The sequence below is a fragment of the Durio zibethinus genome, chromosome 8, assembly GCF_047325235.1.
Source record: "Durio zibethinus cultivar Kanyao isolate XHJ-2024 chromosome 8, ASM4732523v1, whole genome shotgun sequence".
NCBI lineage: Eukaryota > Viridiplantae > Streptophyta > Magnoliopsida > Malvales > Malvaceae > Durio > Durio zibethinus.
This window is the reverse complement of record NC_143169.1, coordinates 22,006,198-22,025,040: the sequence shown is the minus strand read 5'-3', so window position 1 is coordinate 22,025,040 and position 18,843 is coordinate 22,006,198. Positions and strand designations below refer to the sequence as shown.

The 18,843-nt window shown below is 32.5% G+C and overlaps 2 protein-coding genes across 2 annotated transcripts; one reads left to right on the top strand and one right to left on the bottom strand.

The window, feature by feature from the left end:
* Positions 1–171: 171 nt before the first annotated feature.
* LOC111278433 (LRR receptor-like serine/threonine-protein kinase IOS1) lies at positions 172–4,731 on the bottom strand. The gene is made up of 13 exons (XM_089765134.1): positions 4,617–4,731; positions 3,976–4,525; positions 3,422–3,885; positions 3,184–3,322; positions 3,033–3,104; positions 2,866–2,937; positions 2,697–2,777; positions 2,270–2,468; positions 1,855–2,034; positions 1,628–1,754; positions 1,350–1,412; positions 1,012–1,195; positions 172–907 (listed from the first exon to the last, which is right to left on the bottom strand). Exons 1-13 carry the CDS (start codon positions 4,702–4,704, stop codon positions 490–492), a joined length of 2,637 nt encoding a protein of 878 aa, XP_089621260.1. The 5' UTR covers positions 4,705–4,731; the 3' UTR covers positions 172–489.
* Positions 4,732–8,963: 4,232 nt separating this feature from the next.
* Positions 8,964–10,203, top strand: LOC111278738 (acid phosphatase 1-like). The gene is made up of 3 exons (XM_022865362.2): positions 8,964–9,398; positions 9,627–9,836; positions 9,934–10,203. The coding sequence occupies exons 1-3, from the start codon at positions 9,007–9,009 to the stop codon at positions 10,109–10,111; spliced, it is 780 nt and encodes a 259-aa protein (XP_022721097.1). The 5' UTR covers positions 8,964–9,006; the 3' UTR covers positions 10,112–10,203.
* The last annotated feature ends 8,640 nt before the right edge of the window (positions 10,204–18,843 follow it).

The window sequence follows — 18,843 nt, the reverse complement described above, 5'->3', positions numbered from 1 at the left end:
ATTAAAAAAAGTGATAGTAAAAGTTAACCAATGAATTAATAAAATTTTCATTTTTACGTCTTCTATTCGTAAAGCTCAAAATTTTTAAAGAAATAAACTTTTTTTTTTTATTTCAAATAAACATCAATCTTCATTCTCAAAATTAAAACATAAAACTTCCGAGCTCTTTATCTTGTTCAATATCTAAAAATTACAATCGAGAATCAATTAATAACCTTGAACACAGATATATGATATATCTATTCCTTTCCATAAAATAAACGAAATTATAATTAAAAAAAAAAAAAAAAACTAAGCTCAAAGTCTGTTACAACTGTGTTATACATGGCTAATATCTTTGGAAGTGTTTTTATATGTGTACTACAACAAACAACAAACTAAACTTTATATTCCCTGAAGTGTCTTTATGTACAGGTAGAAAATTACAAACCCAGCTCAAGGGGAACATTTTTCTAAGGATAATAAACCATGATATTTTTGGTGTCCTAATCACCTTGCTAGAGGAGTTATTTCAGACCCATAATTCAAGGATATCATGCCAATTGATTCTAGTGATTCATCCTCATTGACGACTCCCCTTGTCCTATTGATCTCTGCCAACAAGCACTCGCTTAATTCCATCACCACAGTAGTCATGGTTGGCCTTTTTGAGGATGCTGGAGATAAACAAGCCATTGCCACTTCTATCGCTTTCCATACAGAATTTATCTCAAACTCCCCTTTCAACCTTGAATCGACAATGCTTTCGATGTCCCCATTGGACAACATGGAGCCAACCCAATGACTTATGTGAGTAGGCTCATCTATTGTTCTTGCAATCACAGGCCGGTTTGTAATGATTTCCAAAAGAACTACCCCAAAGCTATAAACGTCACTCTTCTCCGTCAACCTGTTTGTTGTGGAATACCTTCATTGCCAAGCATGGAAACCAAAAAATTAATTTTCAGCAATCAGATGAGGTGGGAGATGAGATCACAAACAATAATCTCTAGACAAGATGTAAATACTTACTCAGGGTCAAGGTATCCAGGGGTACCGGCAACGACGGTGGAGACATGAGAGCCACCTTCGAAAGTTTTCGATAGCCCGAAATCAGATAATTTAGCTTGCATGTTTTCATTTAATAAGATATTGGTACACTTTACATCTCGGTGGATTATGGGAGGTTTGCAACCATGGTGTAAATATTCCAGTCCTGCATTTTCATTTCATTTATTATTATTATTATTATTTGTATTTTAGTTACCAAAATAAAGCAAAAATAAAAATAAGAAATTATTATAAATGAATTCTATTACGATCTAACGATCTCAAATATCCAAAAAAAAAAAAAAAATGTTCATGCTAACCTTGTGCTGCCTCGAGCGCTATTCCAAGTCTTCCTTCCCAATTCAAGACACTGCTATTGCTGTCTGAATTCATAGGGAGTTATTTTTTTTTCTTTTATTTTAAGTAAAGAAATTTAACCATGTGTAATAATAATATATATAAACAATATATTAAAATGAAGTACTTTTTTTTTTAATGAATTGAGTGTGTATGATATTTATTAATTAATAGTGCATTAAATATAAATTTTTAATAAAAATATTACAGTAGGGGAATAAAGGGAATAAAGAGTTCAAACCTCTGAGATACTCTAATAAGTTTCCCTTGGCCATGAACTCATAGATTAACCCCATGTTGGTGCCATCATCACAATATCCAATAAGGCTAGTCAAATTTCTATGGTGAACTCTCAAAAGAAGCTCCACCTGTGTGATGACATATATTTGTCATGAATTAAAACCCCAATTTTAATAGCTTTATATGTATCAATGAGGTCAAACTTGAGTATTAGTGATGTTATTATACCTCAGCTTCAAACTGCTTATACCCTTGAATAGATGATTGTGATAGCATCTTAACTGCTACTTCAGTGTCACCTATGTAACCGAGGTAAACTGTTCCAAATCCTCCTTTTCCAATAACTTTCTCAAAATTGTTTGTGATCCTTTGGACATCAGAGTATGTAAATTGTCGATTTTTTATCTCCTTTTTGTATGGTTTTCTAGACCCCAAATTGCCTGCTGATTACATTAAAACAAGTTCAATAAGCATATAACTAATGAGAAAATCCTTGGCAATAGCATGAAAAAGATCATTTTTATGTCTTGTTGTCCACCATCACTCGAAGAAATTGGGCTTTTAATGACGTTTTTTTTACTATTTAGTGGCGTTTCTAAACTTTGTTAAAAGAACATTTTTAATGAAATGCTGAGAAAAATACAGTGAAAAGCTGTAGCGCATACTTTGTAAGTTTTGTTCTACCTGTTTTTCTCCCTTTAAACCACCAAAGGAGAGCCGAAACAATAATGAGGAGAGAAAGGACTGAAGCAACTGATGCTGCAATCGGAACCACTACGCTGTTCTTCTTCTTCGTTGTCATGCATGAATTCCATGTACAAGGAATTTGATTTCCCTCCACACTTAATTAATTCAGTTGACAAAGAAAAATGAAAAAAAAATGTAAGACTTGGATTACAAGAGTTAATAATCGACATCTGATACATAAAGTTACCTATACCAATCCCAATTTCTAAGAATTTAACCTCTCATGCAGTAAATTTGTTCTCATGTTTGCTGAGGAGATTAGAAAGAACACAAGGAAATTGCTATATAATCATAAATCGTAAATCATGGAAAGGAAAGCATACTTTAATTGTAGCAAACCCTTGTTTGACTTATCAATGAGTCCTCTGGGGATTGAACCATTTAGTGCGTTTCGTTCCAAGTTTCTGCAAATTAGATATAGAGAAGAACCTTCTTTAATTCCTTATTCAAAATTTAGATTTTTCAAGTCTATATCTCAAGTAATTAACTTACAGCAGAGTCAAAGATTGCAACTGAGTTAGAAAGTCTGGCACTGGTCCAGTCAAATTATTGTTGGATAAGTCCCTGATATTGTAATAGAAATGGTTATATTTCTCCTCCATCTATCATCCTTCTATATGATGATACCGGGTTATTTCATATGAGATGGAGACACTTACAGATACAGTAATTGAGTCAGATTGACGATATAAGGAGGTATCTGTCCACTCAAACCGCTAGAGGATAAATTCCTGATTTCATGAACAATAGTTTTATTAACAATTGAATGAATATTAATAGCTTAACTTGAACTCTAAGGCAGAGACTTACAAAGATATGATCCTAGGTGGATTGGAATCCTCGTAGCTGCAATTAAGACCTTGCCATGAGTATTCTTGTGGAGCACAAGGATCACCTTGCCAATTTCTCTTCAATCCATACATTGATTTTATATTCATGATCGCATTAACTATCATATATATGTGAGAGAAGGAGATATATATTAACAGAATGATAGGTAATGATCGGGACTGAAGACAATCTTTCATTAGTTATAGAGACAACATACCATCTTTTTCAGCTGTTTGTGACTGTTGAAATTCCTTTACCTTATAAGCCTCAAAGGCATTCAGGGTAGGTGGTTCGGTTGATCTTCTGGTTCTTACCATTGAAAAATTGCCTCCATTTAACGCAGCTGTGGTACGTATAGTGTCTGCCCGCAAATATGTAGGACTATAAGCTGTGAACCAAAGCAAGTCATTGAGATAGATGATGTACTCTCTGGTCTGGTTAGCTTGGAGCACTTCAAGTTCTGCCACGTACATGTAAAAATAAAATTGGGCATTGGGATCGGAATCTTGGACGGAAAAATTCAAGGGTTGACTTGCGTTCAATGGTATGCTGGCAGTGCTCATGGCAAGATTTGGTGGATCATAGTCGTTGTTAGATGTAATGGTGGAAGAAGTATTTATTTGTCCCAAATCAGCTCTTTGGTAAGGCCGCCAGATACGATCATAATCATCTTGTGGAAACCTGAGCCAAATATTGCCCATTAACTATAAGAAAAGAGCACCTAAAATTTCTTTTTCTTCTATATTTGCAAAAATTCAGTAAACGACTTACCTGAATGTTGAATTGTATGTTGAACCAAAAGCATGCCTGAAGAAAATTTCCAGTGATTCTGTTCCAGAGTTGGTGTCGTAGGTTGTGTTTTTCAAAAGCCTCAACTCTAATGCTGATATGAAAGGGATCCCTTTCCCAGTGTTCACGAGACAGACATGCAAATAATTTGATTGAAGAACATGAATGATTTCCTTGACTACAACAGCAGATGCATTTTGAAAAACCATTGTATCCCACAAATTAGGTCCTAAATATAGATCAAATTCTGGTGTTTCATTTTTTGCATCATAGTTCCCATACATGAAACTTGTTCTGACTAAATATCTATTACCCTTGCTGAGGTTTATCATGTAACAGTTTCGGTCTCCTTCCGGAAAACTTCTAACATTCTCCAGTATCTGTTGCTGCGTGCCTGAATTGAATCCAGGTAGTCTATAGCTCATGCCAATTTGAGTTTGGATGAATGGCGCATCTGAAGTATAATTTATGCCTGTTGTGGTTGCATTGTAGCTTGAACCTTCAGGCAACCCACAATCTAAGCTAATGAACCCTGGGAAGAAACATGGGGTGGCCTTTATAATTAGTTGTTCTGTTAGTTAAAGAGAAATGGAATTGTTATCATGAGATTTAGATAGCCAAACCTGTTTGATTCTGTGCATGAATCAAAACTGCCATAGCAAAGCTGCTAAACAATAGGAAATGCCTTCTCATCTTCATCTGTCTCTTCATTTCTCTCACATGTGATAGCAAAGCAACAGTTACATTTTATACTTAGATTACAGGTAAGACCTAAGTACCATTCTGAAACCAGATACTGGCATAAGAAACTTGGTCAATTGTTCTTGTAGCTAATTGTTTTTGTTTTTTAAGTTACCGTCTCACTATTATTATATGTTTTTCAACAGATTTTTGTCCGGCTTTCTTTTCTCAGGTAATGTTGCTTGTTAGATTTCTCTGTTGAATAAAATTAATAATTTTAACATCATACGTTCGTATGGCACAAAAATTATATAAAAAAATGAAAATGATATAATTTAAAGATTTTACAAAATTAATATATAAGGTTGATAAAAAGTAAAAAAAAAAATTATATTTAACGTGTTTATATAAATTATATTATGATAATTTTTATTTTATATATATTTAATATAAAATAAATATAATACAAATATAAAAAAAATGATAATAAAAACAAAAGTATCATGACTTTAAGCTAAAGCTAAGTAAAAGGTCAGAAGTATGTACTTTTCATGGTAGGTTTGGTAGAAGACTTTGATTAAGAATGGTTTATGCATCGATCAACATGACTGATGTAAAGCGTAACCTCCCATTTGCGCCTTGATTGTTACGGATTACTAATTAAATACTAAATGAAAAAGTATGCATAGACTTATGCGATAATAATTTATTAATATTGTAAAAGAATTAGTAAAACTTTTGCTGACAGATGGAAAAGTACACAAATAATTAGTACTCCCAAGAGTTGAGAGTAGTTGATGTGGCCTAGTTTTCTTTTTAAAATAAGATTACATTTACTAGTAGAATTTATAATTACAAAAAAAAAAACTTTAAATAAATAAAATATTACATTTATCATCCATAAAAAAAAATCAATAAAAATAAACAAAACTAAACATACATAAAAATCAACGTAAGATGGAAGTTGCCGCTTAAGACTTGAAAGTTTCATAACTGCCGTCCCCTTTTCGCTGAGATAAAGTCACAATGACCATTTAGCCTAATTAATTACGCAAATCTAAGCGTGAATGTTTTCAAGAGGATTTTGAATTTATGAAATTATATCCATTTAGTAATTCCAAATAGAGTAAATTTGCGATCATAAACTTTGAGTTAAATATTATCTTGAACTCTATACTTTATAAAATCACTTGTTAATCTTTAAAAGTTTGAAATTATAACATTTTGATCCTTCCATTAATTTAACCTCAATTTATATTTTTGGCGAATGGCGATCCAGCTCGGCCTTTGTCGTTGTTTGTCGTCGCCGGCTGCAATTCGTTGGTTCTGGATTTTTGCCAAAAAAGAGCCTTGAGCTCCTCTCGGTCACTTCTTTTTTTAATTTGATTTTCCCAAAATGGGAACACGGGAGATCTCAACAGCGTTTAATGTAAATTTATTATTAAAACATTAAAAATCATTTTATATTAATATTTTATTAATTTAAATATATTTGAATTAAAAGTAAATAAATAATATTTATTTTATAATAAATATTTTCACGACTCGAGTCGTGTTTGGGTTTCAAAACTTTTGCTAAAAACAAATTGAATCAAGCCCATTAACAATTGGACCAGTGAACAAGTCTAACAGTAAAAAATTACATGATACTAAAATTATAGCAAGGATTTTGGTATTGTTCGTAAGTACTTAAGTGGTAATAAGCCTAATATGTTATGGCCCCAAATTCACAAAAACAGAAAAGCAAGAAATTAATTATTGATCACGGCAAGAACATCGTCAAAAGTCCTACGTACATTGTTGTATTTACATATATAGTGAGACAAAAGACAAAACTCCACTCCTTAGCTCTAATTCAGTCGAAGAAATTAGCTTAAATCGCCCAATTATTGCAAAACAAAAAGCCAGGCATATGGACAACTTAATAGTTTTTTGCTAAATCTGTCAATCTTAAATATATTACGATAATATGACACAGAAATAATATGAATAAAAAATATAAAAATAATATAATTTAAGATTTTAATAAAACTTATAAAAAAATTTTCATAAAATTTAAAAAATATGTTTCATATTTTATATTTTTATATCAATATAAACTATAATTTATAATTTTCGTATATATTAAAATATGCATATATAAATTATTAATATTTTATATAATATAAACATACAAATTATCAATTTAATTTGTACCCTCTTACTGTGATTTTACGTATCTCTTCAAGTTACGAAATTCAAATAAATTTATCAATTTTTTTTAAAATAAAAAATAAATTAAAATTTAAAATTAATAAATTAGGTTCGAAAAAGTATATGAGTGAAAATTGAGATGCATTTATGTTTACCAACTAAGATAGTTAACATTAACCATTGCCTATGGTTCGACCTATAATTGAGATCTTTGGTGAACACATAAATCGCAGTGGAGGAGCTTTTGTCTCCCATGACTTGATCACGTCCCATCTCTCTTTCGCACGTTTCGAAATTATTGTCGCCCTCAATGTTGCTATTACTTCAGGATTGTGACTTGTCCCATTTCTCCCGTCGTAATGAAAAAAATAAAAATAAAGAGATTGTTTTATTTTTTTGGTGGAAAAATATGAATCGCTAAACTTTATTAATAAATTTCTGATATGCAAAGAACCTTGACATTTTAAATATGCAACCTTTTGTAATCAATGGCATTTCAGATCTGCATTAATCTCTAATCTTGTATAATTACTTAATCTTTACGGTCGAAAAGGGAAGGGACTGCATCGGTACTTTGATCCCCCAGCCCACATTCAGTCGCCTTCGAAGCTGCAACTTCAAAAACATGATGCAGCTCATCCGTCACCAAATTCTTTTCCGAATGCAACAGTTTTAATCACTATAATCACAACAACAAAAGAAAAAGAGATAGTTGCTTGGCCCTTCCCCCACCCCATTTTTGCCTTCCTTGTAATGTGATTTTTGATTAGTGACAAGCATGTACCACAATCTACCAAAAAGTCAGTGGTGCCATTATTCAATAGGATCAGGTGGGCTTGGCTTGTATATCTTTAAATTTTTGTTTTCAATTAGAGCACTTTCAACCAATCAAATGATGATTTTATTCAAATGATAAAAAAATTATTTTTTTTATTATTTAAGTAAAAAAATAATTTTTACAAATTTATTTAAATTTAATATAAATAAATTTATTTGAATTGATTTAAAAAAATTGGATAAAAGCTAAAAATGTTCTATTTTTAAATAAAAAAAATTTACAGCACTTTCAATGTTTGGGTTCAATGAATTTAGAATGTCTTTTCCCCACCTTTTCTTGAGTAGTCTGATCAGTGTAGATTTTCTTGCTAGAAGAAATTAGAGAGGAAAAACAAGGATCCTTAAAACTTGTAATGGTGTCTATTGAAATTCCTAAGATCACAAAATATCTTCTTTTTTTTGACTTTGCTTTATTGTGAATTGTGATCACTTGCATCACTTCACTTTTAGCCCATCTCCGTTAATGTGCTAAACCCATCCTTTTGTCAAATATATTCACTTCCAACCAATATAAAGTCAATACACAGTCACATCATAATGCAATGTTGGATTAAATACATTTGCAAGCACAATGACATTTAAAAATAAATCATATATTTAAAATAGTTGACTTGGAATTACAAGGATTAATTCGATCTTTACATAGAATACTCTATGGAAAACTAAATATATAGATTAATGTGAGAGAACGTATATTGAGTCGTCTAAATATGAATTAAATCTAAACAAAAATTGATCATGAAAATAATTTTTTATCGTATTAAAAAATGATTGACTTGGCCTGAGTCAATTGCAAGGAACAACAAGAAAAATGAGGAGATGTATACAAAATAAAACAAATAAATACTCCAAAATATTCTTTTGATGAGTAGCAAACTGAACTGGGATAATTGGAAATGCAATTAGTTTGATCAGAATGATGTTGAAATAATACTTAAAGGAGATTTTTTTTTTTTATTTGAAACTATTATGAATCTTATTCGCTAAAACCAAAAGTTTAGCTTTTTATCAATAAATGACACAGCTGTTATAATTTCATTTTTGCGTTATAATTTGAGTTAGGATGAAAAGTAGATCGGTCTCAATTATTGTTAGTTTTTTTTTTTTTTCTTTTTTGGGCCCAAATTTAACTTTAGAAATATTTCTCGTAAAAGGAATAGGGACAACCAAGATATTTGTCATAAAACAGAGGTTAGCGAACAAGTATCTATGCCTATTTAAACTGGGCAAATCGGCTATATCCAAAAGGCAGCAAAGCAACAAATTCACTCCTTCAATACTACTCAAAAAATTACACATAACATGGCATTGTTGTTGTTTCTATTTCTTGCCACAACTCTAACAATTTCACAGGGATCAGACCAGGAGACTATCCCCCACAAAGTTCACCTCCTCAGGCCACAATCGGGTGCCGGCGGTGACCATGTACCTGGCTTGTCATGCCTGAGTTGGCGCCTGGGCGTCGAAACTAATAACGTTGTTGGCTGGATTACTGTTCCAGAAGAGTGTGAAGACTATGTGGGACATTACATGTTAGGTCACCAATACAGGAAAGACTCGAGAGTGGTAGCTAATCAGGCTATTCTATATGCTCAAAGCCTCAGCCTGGCTAGAGATGGCAAAGATGTATGGCTCTTTGACATAGATGAGACTGCACTCTCCAATTTGCCTTATTTTGCTCAGCATGGATTCGGGTACGTACGCAATCATGCAGATCATCTCAACTTTATCATCAGTGATTTATTAATTCAAGGCCATTTGCATGACCTCAAAACTCTTTTGCTTCTATTTTCGTCTTCATATCCTGTTTAAGTACAGTATTAGTTATATATATTGGACGGATTAAAATTGTACTAAATTTGCTTCAAATTATAAACTAAAATTTGGTGTTTGTCATGTTTCCAATGGCATGGGAATTCCAGGGTGGAGCCATATAACCCCACTTTATTCAAAAAATGGGTAATGGAAGGCCAAGCCCCAGCTTTGCCAGAGAGTCTTACACTGTACAAAAAGTTATTGTCTCTTGGGACCAAGGTCGTTTTCTTAACAGGAAGACCAGAAGATCAAAGAACTGTAACGGTTAATAATCTAAGAAAAGCTGGATATCACACTTGGGAGAAACTTATACTCAAGTAAGTAATAAGCTTCTAATAATGATTTAAAAAAAAACATGGTGGGTCGTTCATCTTTCTTGTTTTGATCTTTTTTTGGTGATATTTTTGGAAGCAGGGGATCATCTTATTCAGGCAAAAAAGCATTGGTATACAAATCGAGTGAAAGGAAGAAGCTCGAGGAGAGCGGATATAGAATCATTGGAAACATGGGAGATCAATGGAGCGATCTCCTGGGGACTAATGTCGGCAATAGGACATTCAAGCTGCCTGACCCAATGTATTATATCAGTTAATTGAAAATCAATGGGTTTTATATGAAATTTGGAAATTAATTAATGAACGAATGTATTTTTATTGCTTAATGTCGTTTGCTCAAGACGGAAAGAAACTTATGGCAAAGGGGGCATAATTAAGAAAATTATAATTACTGCAACCTAAAAAAATAAAAATAAAAATAATACATATTATATATATATATGCATTTGAACAATAAAACATGCATTAAAATATTACATTCAAATCATGCAGTCAGAATCGTAGCGGTCGCCATTTGCAACGTAACTATCGTTACATTACAAAAATAAAACCCCAATTTCTCTTTAAAATTGTTCAAAAAGACTATAATTTGAAATTAACAAGGGAATAAGTCTTAAAGAGTTGGTGAAACAGATGAAAAACTGATATCGAAATCAAATTAATTTTGATTAATCAATTGGTTAGTAAAATTTTGAATCGGATTGAAATTCAAAATAATCAAATTTCTCAAATAATTTGTTTGTAATTTTTTGTAAATATATTTTAATATAGTTAGCAAAAGAATAGGCCATTATCTTTATTTGTAATTTCCCCAACTCTACTAAAACTAAACGCTCTGGAATGCCCTCACTGACTCTCATCCATCTTCCTGCCATTCATAGCCATAGCCCCTAATGTCTTCACCAGTCACCTCCTTCCTCTCTAGTCTTTACCAGCACCCTAAGCCAGTAACATTTGCACATAGAGCAGTAAGTGACGCTTACTCTTTTTTTCTATTTTGTTGTGATTTTATTTTTAGCTAATTTTTTTTCCTTCTGCATCTCCTGTAGCCTGAAGCCCTTGGTTCATGGCTTACTTACATATTTTTTGTAAAAAAAAATTTTAAAATGTCATGGGGGTGGAAAGCATGAGCATTTGGACGGAGGTGTAGTTTAATGGGCCAAAATTTTTTTTATAATTATTTATTATAATTCAATTAAAATTAAAGAAAAATAGTTTATACATTGTTAGTGGAATCCGCAAGCAGATTAGTAAAGTAACACATACATCTTAAATTATATTAAAAGAAGTTATCAGATAGATTATGTAGTGAAATTTTTAGATTTTTACAAACAAGATTAATAAAATGACATACTCATAATGTATATTAAAAAATAAAAAATTAACTAAAAAATAGAATATTTGTTAGTTTTTTAATCCCATTTGAAGAGTTAAAAAATTTGACTAATAATATATCAAATAAATTTTCATATTAAAAAAATAATTTAAAGAAATAAGACATATATTAGTCTCATAACTATCCTACGAACTTTAAAATTAAAATAGTAAGATTTCTTTTTTGTTGGGCTTCAATTCTTGATGAGTCCCAGTGTAGTTGAAGACCTAGTATAATAGCAGGCGGCTACTCTCTCGCCTTGTTGTTATATGCTTGATTCACGATTTTGAAATATTGATGTTGGGTCAACATATGCTAAGTTTGTCAAAATTGCCAATTTTCTTTGATGCAATCTTAATTTTCCCCTTTTGCCAGCTGCATGAATTGACTCTGGCTTGCCAATATTATTGCTGCAAAGCCATAGATCTTTAAGCATTTAATTATATTAAAACTATCTTGTTTTATTTCCCTAGAATGTTATGCTAGAAATCCAGAGAATAGCATGGATTTAGAAAGATTTTCTGACTGGGGGAAGCCGAAGAACTCCTCAAAACGCAATAGTCTTAACCAGATCCTGTAACTCAAATCTCATAATTTTCCTAAAGAATTAATTGGGGGTTCGCAATTGAAACAACTTATGCAAATATTGGCTTGATATTTCTTTACATTTCTTGTAATGTATATGTAGACATCAATTTATCCAGAATAAATAAATAAATACGTAATATAGGTATAAAATATGAAATATAATAAAAAAAATGAAATAATATATAAAAATACCAAAAAAATGAAAAAAAAAAAAACAGAACAGAACAAAAAAATTGAGGATGGCAGTGGTGCCATCCCTGGCACCATTGCCACCACCCATGCCACCAGATCCACCAGACCCTCACCCCACTCTTCTGATCACTATACCCTACCCTCCACCCCTCTAATTATTTCTTTCATTGACAAAATTACCGGATATGGCTAAAACTAATAAAAGAGGCATGGGGCTCGTGCTTACACCCGTGCCAAGCCCCATGCCTTTCCCCCCAAATACACATGGCTGGAGCTCTATAAATAGAGCTCCTAACGAAGCCAAAGAAAACGAAAAAAAGGAAGGAGACGCTGCAAAAAAAAATTGAAAAAAAACACAAAAAAAATACACAGTCCTCCCGTAGGGAGGAACCCAGCGCCTAGAGCTTCTTGCACAAAAAAAAGGGTCAGTTTCATAAAAAAAAAAGAGTCAGAATATACAAAAAAATAACCTCACCGAAACTTTGAAAGCAGATCTAGGGAAGTGGAGACTCCTTTAGGTGAAAAGGAGGTTAGATCTGCGCTCAGGGGGTCGAGAAGAGTTTGTGAGAGATTTTTAAAATTTTTCGACACCGTCAACGGCTGCCGGAGCTCGCCCCCGGCAAGGATTGTTACGGCCATCGCGACGGACGGCCACCGGCCCCAGGTCGACTGAAGAAGAGAGAAAAAAAAGGAGATTTTTTTGCTGGAAAATGAATGAAATGAATGAAAAACTTTTTTTTAACTTTTATATAAACTGTTAATAGCCAAAACGACATCGTTTCAATAAAATGCCCAAAATGACGTCGTTTAGACCAAGGAGGATCCACGCGTCAACTAGCTACCAGACTCGAGGTTCGCGTACCCGACCCGACGACCTGCTTCTCCATTAGCCCCTGATCGGTCCATTTGAACAGGACCAGATCGAACCGGACCGCACTTAAACCGTTGAACTGTGCCCAGATGAGCCGAACCGTCGGACCGAACTGTCGAATCGAACCGTGCGTTGATTGGACTGTTATCGGTCCGGTTCAGGTAAAATTTTTTTTTTTAATTTTTCTTATTTTTTATATATTATTTTATTAATATTTATGCATATTAAAATGTTTATATTTGTTGGATCAAATGATGAAATTGTGATTAAATTTTTAAAAGCAATAATATAAAAATAAATTTAATAATAATACTAAACTAATAAAAAATGAGAGAAGGAAATTTTTATCCGACGATAAAATTCAAAGGTATTTCGAATAGTGATGCCTATGAAATCTCTAAGTGAGAAGATTTTTTTTAAATACTACCAGTGTATGGTAGTATTTAAAAAAAATTTTCAATATAATAAAAATTTTCTTTTTTTAAAAAAAAGTAATAAATAAAAATTGATGAATATATTAAAAATATGAGTAATAAAAATGAGAAGAAAAGAAATTTTATCCGATGATGAGATTCTAAAAGTATTTCGAGTAGAGATGCTTTAAGAAATCTTTAGGTGAGAAGATTTTTTGTAAAATATTATCAGTGTATTGGAATATTTATAAAAAATCTTCAATATAATGAAATTTTTATTTTTCTTCAATTTTTTAAATAAGAATATTAATAAAATATTAATAAAATTTCTAACAAAGGGAAAATAAAATGTGTGCGTCAACATGATAACATTTCGCATTGCATGCATGACATTTTTTTCACGAAAAATAAATTTGAGCCTCCGAAGATGAGATTCTAAGGTATTCCGAGAAGCGATGCCTAAAAAATCTCTAGGTGAGAAAAAAGTTCTTCTAATGTTACCAACGTACTGGAACATTTTAAGAATTATTTCAATAAAAATGTTTTAATTTATTTTTCTCGAAAATTTTTTTTAAATAAAAAATCAAGGAAATTATTTTTCTAACACCGAAAATTGGACTATTTTTATCAAAATCAAGGGATAACATGTTAATTGGTATCATTTTTTAACGGACGCTGTGGGGGTGCTAATCCTTCCTTACGCGTAATCGATTCTGAACCCAGACTGTTTCGCAGACCGTAAAATTATCTTTTTAATAAATTTTTATTAATTTTAAAATTTTTATTAAAAGGATATGTTTTAGTAGGTGGTCAATCGCACATAGCCAAAAAAAGATTGGTGGCAATTCCGGTAGTTTTTTTTTTATTTCGTTTTCAAATTATCGGGCAGACACAAAACCGTTACGATAGCTTGGCGACTCCATTGGGGACGCTTTTTGTTTTCGAGAGTCAGGCCAAAATTAACTACTTGTTATCCTCAAAATTTGATTTAAACAGTCTTAATCAATTTTTTAAATTTTTTATTTTTCATTTTTACTAAAAAAAAAAAAAAAAACAAAACAAATCAAAAATAAAAAGTAAAAATTCACACACATTTCTTTTACTATGCCTTTTATGTTTTATTTTTCTATATATATTGCTTTCAACAAATTAGGATATATTTGCACACAATGGCACGATGCATCTCATACATGAGCTCTATACTCGGGCTCCGTCCTTTATAAGAGGAAGTAAAGTACCTATACTCTCGTGAGGTGATAACCTCCGTAATGGCAAGCGAAATACATCCACTCGAATTGAACCCTTTTCGTTCGTAACTTATAATGGGTGAGGATCGGGGTGTCTTACTAGTCCAACATGGACGACAGTAAGGAATAATTTGGGAACCTTTAGACCTTGTCAATCCAAACCCAGCATCTAATAAGCCTAAAAAATCAGCCTTATGTAGAGCCTTGTCCATCTTCTTATAGGAAATACCTAAGAATAAAAGTTGTGTATAATATGAAACAAAACAAAACAAACAAAAAATCTATAAAAAAAACACTAAAAAAATAAAAAAAATATTTTTTTTCTTAAACCACATCCTTACACTAACTCAATTTTGTTTTTTTTTCTTTTTTTTTTGCATTAAACATATCATACAGTTTTGCATCGAGATATTTGCTCTAGGACATATTTCTCCCAAGAAGTTTTCATGGATCCCATAGAACTACAGATTTGCTCATCTTCAATCAGTGTGCCATGTGAGTTGTATAATGAAGTACATGTTTGGTTGAAAGTCATGCTCGCAAAAGCTATAAGAAAGCACTTTGAAGTACTGAATGAAAAAGAATCACTTCACCAGGTGATCCAAGGGTTAGAGATACAACTATAAGACCACAAGAGCCATATTTTAGCAATGATAGATGAGTGGCATAGAAAGCAAAAAGATTGAATCTTCACATGTGATTCAGAAATGGATGTTCACATGAGATGGAAGGCAGAAAGCTTAGGGAGGCAACAATACATAGAGCACTTGACTAATCAAGTTTGTAAGGCAGTGAAGAAAGCATGAAAAATGGTTGAAAAGGTAGAAGCATTAAGAAGAGAAGTTAATCCCATAAGAGAATATGGACAACGCCTAGTGAACTTTTTAGATAAGGCAAAGGACCATTATGAACAAGCTAAATGCTTCTATGGATATAACTCTAAGATGGTAAATCCTATGTAATAAAAGTTGTATAGGATCAATAAAAATTTTTAATGTTGAAATTCATCCAAGAATAAATATCTCTCACTTGTATTCATGCATCATATACATCATTTTTCATAAAATAAGTAAAATTTTTTTTTTCAACACATAGCATTCTAATTTTTTCTTTCTTTCTTCTTCAAAATAAAAAATTTATGGTAATAAAGGTTTAAGAATAGCTCACCCATCAAAAATTTTGAACTTACTTGTCATTTATACAATATTAGGACACAGATAAGAATCATAGAGCAAGAATAAGCCAGTCAATTTGAAAGAATTAAAAAAGCTCAGGAAGAACAAAGAGGGGATCTCAGTACAATAATGGATATGCTCAAGAAACTTGACAAGGGAAAAGCAATGGAAGAAAATCCTAACTTTCAATAGCAATCGTCAGATATGGTAGATCCTATCTATCTTTCAGGGTTTGAGCCACGACTGAACCAACCTTCACAAGGAACTAGAGTACCAATTTCTACTCTCGGTGGATATCTCAATCCTTATTCAGGAATGACATCTACACTTACTCCAGGATAATTTTAAAATTTTATTAATTTTGTTATGATGGAAAAACCACCCGAGCCAATCTTAGTACCTGTTTGGGTGATCCCAAGGAAAAAGAAAAGTTAGGGATGCAGACACCTGAAAAAGTAAATATACCAGTGCCCGGGAGAAAATAAAGTTATTGGAAGAAAGGCTTAGGGCTGTAGAGGGAATGAATTTTTATGACTCCACAGATGCGGTTGACCTTTGTTTAGTTCCAGATGTGGTCATTCTGCCTAAATTCAAGGTCCCTGAATTTGAAAAATATGATCGCACAAAATGCTCAATGACCTATATCATCATGTATTATCGAAAGATGGTAACATATGCTCAAGATGAGAAGTTGTTAATGCACATATTTCAAGATAGTCTTATAGGTTCTACAACTAGATGGTATGTTCAATTAGATAGGACTCGTATTCATTTTTGACAAGAGCTTACAAAGGCATTCCTTACATAATATCGACATGTCACGGATCTGATTCCAGATCGTCTATCTCTACAAAGTATAGAAAAAAAAGTAACTGAAAACTTCAAAGAGTATACATAAAGATGGAGAGACGTGGCTACACAAATTCAACCTCCTCTCACTGAGAAAGAAATAACTGTTTTATTTGTGAATACCCTGAAAGTATTGTACTATAAGAGATTGATAGGCAATGCAACCAAGAACTTTACAGATATCGTAATATCAGATGAGATCATTAAAAATATCATAAAGAATGGTAAGCTCGATACATGAAAGATGAGTGGAGCAAGAAAAGATGGAGCTTTTAAAAGGAAAGAGAATGAAGCTTAACTAGTGAACTATATAGGGCAACAATTCAAAGGTTTCACACCTTATCCTACACCAGTCTACCAAACCCATTACCCTTCTGTAAACCATGTTACATCCATCCCTCATTCATATCAACCATACTAATCATTACCACAACTAGCTTATCCATCCCATTTTTAGCTATCCTTTCAGACACCTACCTACAATCATCCTGCTGCATCTATCAGACCAGAATGGAGACCTAGTCCTAATAGTGATTTGAGAGCCCTGAGAAATACCCAAGAAAAAATTACTTTCGATCTCATTCTTATGACATACATAGATTTGTATCCTTGACTTGTTGATAAATATCTGCTTGCTTCTTTTATCGTTGAACCCTTAAAACCTTCATTTCCCAAATGGTATGACCCCAATGCACATTGTGATTATCATTATGGGAATCTAGGTCATTTCACTAAAAATTGTACTATTTTAAAGCATAAAGTGCAAGGGTTAATCAATGAAAGAGTATTAAATTTTGATACCAACCAACAAGAGACTCCAAATATCAATGGGAACCCTTTACCAAATCATACCAGATCATCAATAAATATCTTAATTGATGGGCAAAAAAGCCACGTGAAGGAAAAAATAAATAAAGTTAAGACTCCGATGGCTAGGGTTTTCAAAGTCTTAGTTAAAGCTGACATGTTGAAGCCAATAGAACCTCAAAATTGCTCTGAAACAATTAACTCAACTGAAAGCTGCAATTATCACAAAGGTGTTATGGGGCATTCTATCAAGAATTATCACCAATTTCATCAAGAGGTATAAAAATTGATGGATGAAGGTCGAATAGAGTTTTATCGAGAGAAAGAAGAGTTGGTGAAAGCTGAAGTGTCTACCATTGATTTAAAAAATAATTTTATGCGTAGATCGATAACTATCTATTATGATGAAAAGTTAACATCGAAGCTAGAAAAGCCTATTTCCAGACCAGTGGTGACAATTAAAGTTCTTGGCCCTTTTTCATATCAGAATGATAAAGCAGTACCTTGAAAGTATGATTATAATGTCGTAGTCAACCCATATACTGCCAACATAATGGGTGTAGGAGGCATAACTCAAAGTGGGAGGTGTTATACCCCAAAGGCTCTAGAAAAAGCTAGAAAGGAGAAAGCCAAAGTAGGAGAAGAAAATAAAAGTCAGAATGGTCTGAACGCAGTCTCGAAGAAACAATGTCAAAAATCAGTATCTGAAAGTGAAGCATGTGAATTTCTAAAATATAATAAAACATAGCGAGTATAGCATGGTAGAAAGCTTAACAAGTTGCCAGTTAGAATTTTGCTATTGTCATTATTGCTCAGTTCAGAGTCACACCGTAATACTTTGTTGAAGGTGCTAAATCAAGCATATGTGTCTCACAATGCTTCTGTTGAATATATGAAATAGCTTATTGGTAATTTGACGATTTCAAACTATATCTCCTTCAATGATGAAAAGATTCTTCCTGAAGGTAGAGGAAGTACCAAGGTTCTTCACATTACTGTGAAATGTAAAAGTCATATAATGGCTAAGGTTTTGATTGATAATGGCTCATCCATCAATGTTATGCATGTGACTACTCTGATAAAACTCTCTGTTGATGGATCTTATATGAAACCTAGTCATATGATAGTGAGAGCCTTTGATGAAACCAGAAGAGAGGTGTTAGGAGATATAAAAGTGCCATTACAGATTGGCCCATACACTTTCAACGTGAAATTTTAAGTTATGGATATCTTTTCCTTCATACAGTTGTTTATTGGGTAGAACGTGGATCCATATGGCAGGTGTTGTCCCATCCTCATTACATTAAAAAGTTAAATTCATTGTTGAAGGAAAGCTAACATGTGTGGTAGGAGAAAAAGATTTATTGGTAACTCAACCGATAAATACTCTTTATGTGAAATCAGCAGATGAAGCTCTGGAATGCTTTTATAAATTCTTTGAGATTGCCAATGCAACATATATAGCTGGAGGA

Excerpts from the sequence above, each read along its gene's own strand:
- LOC111278433 (XM_089765134.1), bottom strand. The coding sequence starts at position 4,704 with ATGAAGAGACAGATGAAGATGAGAAGGCATTTCCTATTGTTTAGCAGC. Across the intron at positions 3,105-3,183 it reads CCACCTAGGATCATATCTTT|GAATTTATCCTCTAGCGGTT; the intron begins GTAAGTCTCTGC and ends TCATGAAATCAG. Across the intron at positions 2,469-2,696 it reads AAGGGTTTGCTACAATTAAA|TGTGGAGGGAAATCAAATTC; the intron begins GTATGCTTTCCT and ends GAATTAATTAAG.
- LOC111278738 (XM_022865362.2), top strand. The coding sequence starts at position 9,007 with ATGGCATTGTTGTTGTTTCTATTTCTTGCCACAACTCTAACAATTTCA. Across the intron at positions 9,399-9,626 it reads TTTGCTCAGCATGGATTCGG|GGTGGAGCCATATAACCCCA; the intron begins GTACGTACGCAA and ends TGGGAATTCCAG. Across the intron at positions 9,837-9,933 it reads TGGGAGAAACTTATACTCAA|GGGATCATCTTATTCAGGCA; the intron begins GTAAGTAATAAG and ends TTTTGGAAGCAG.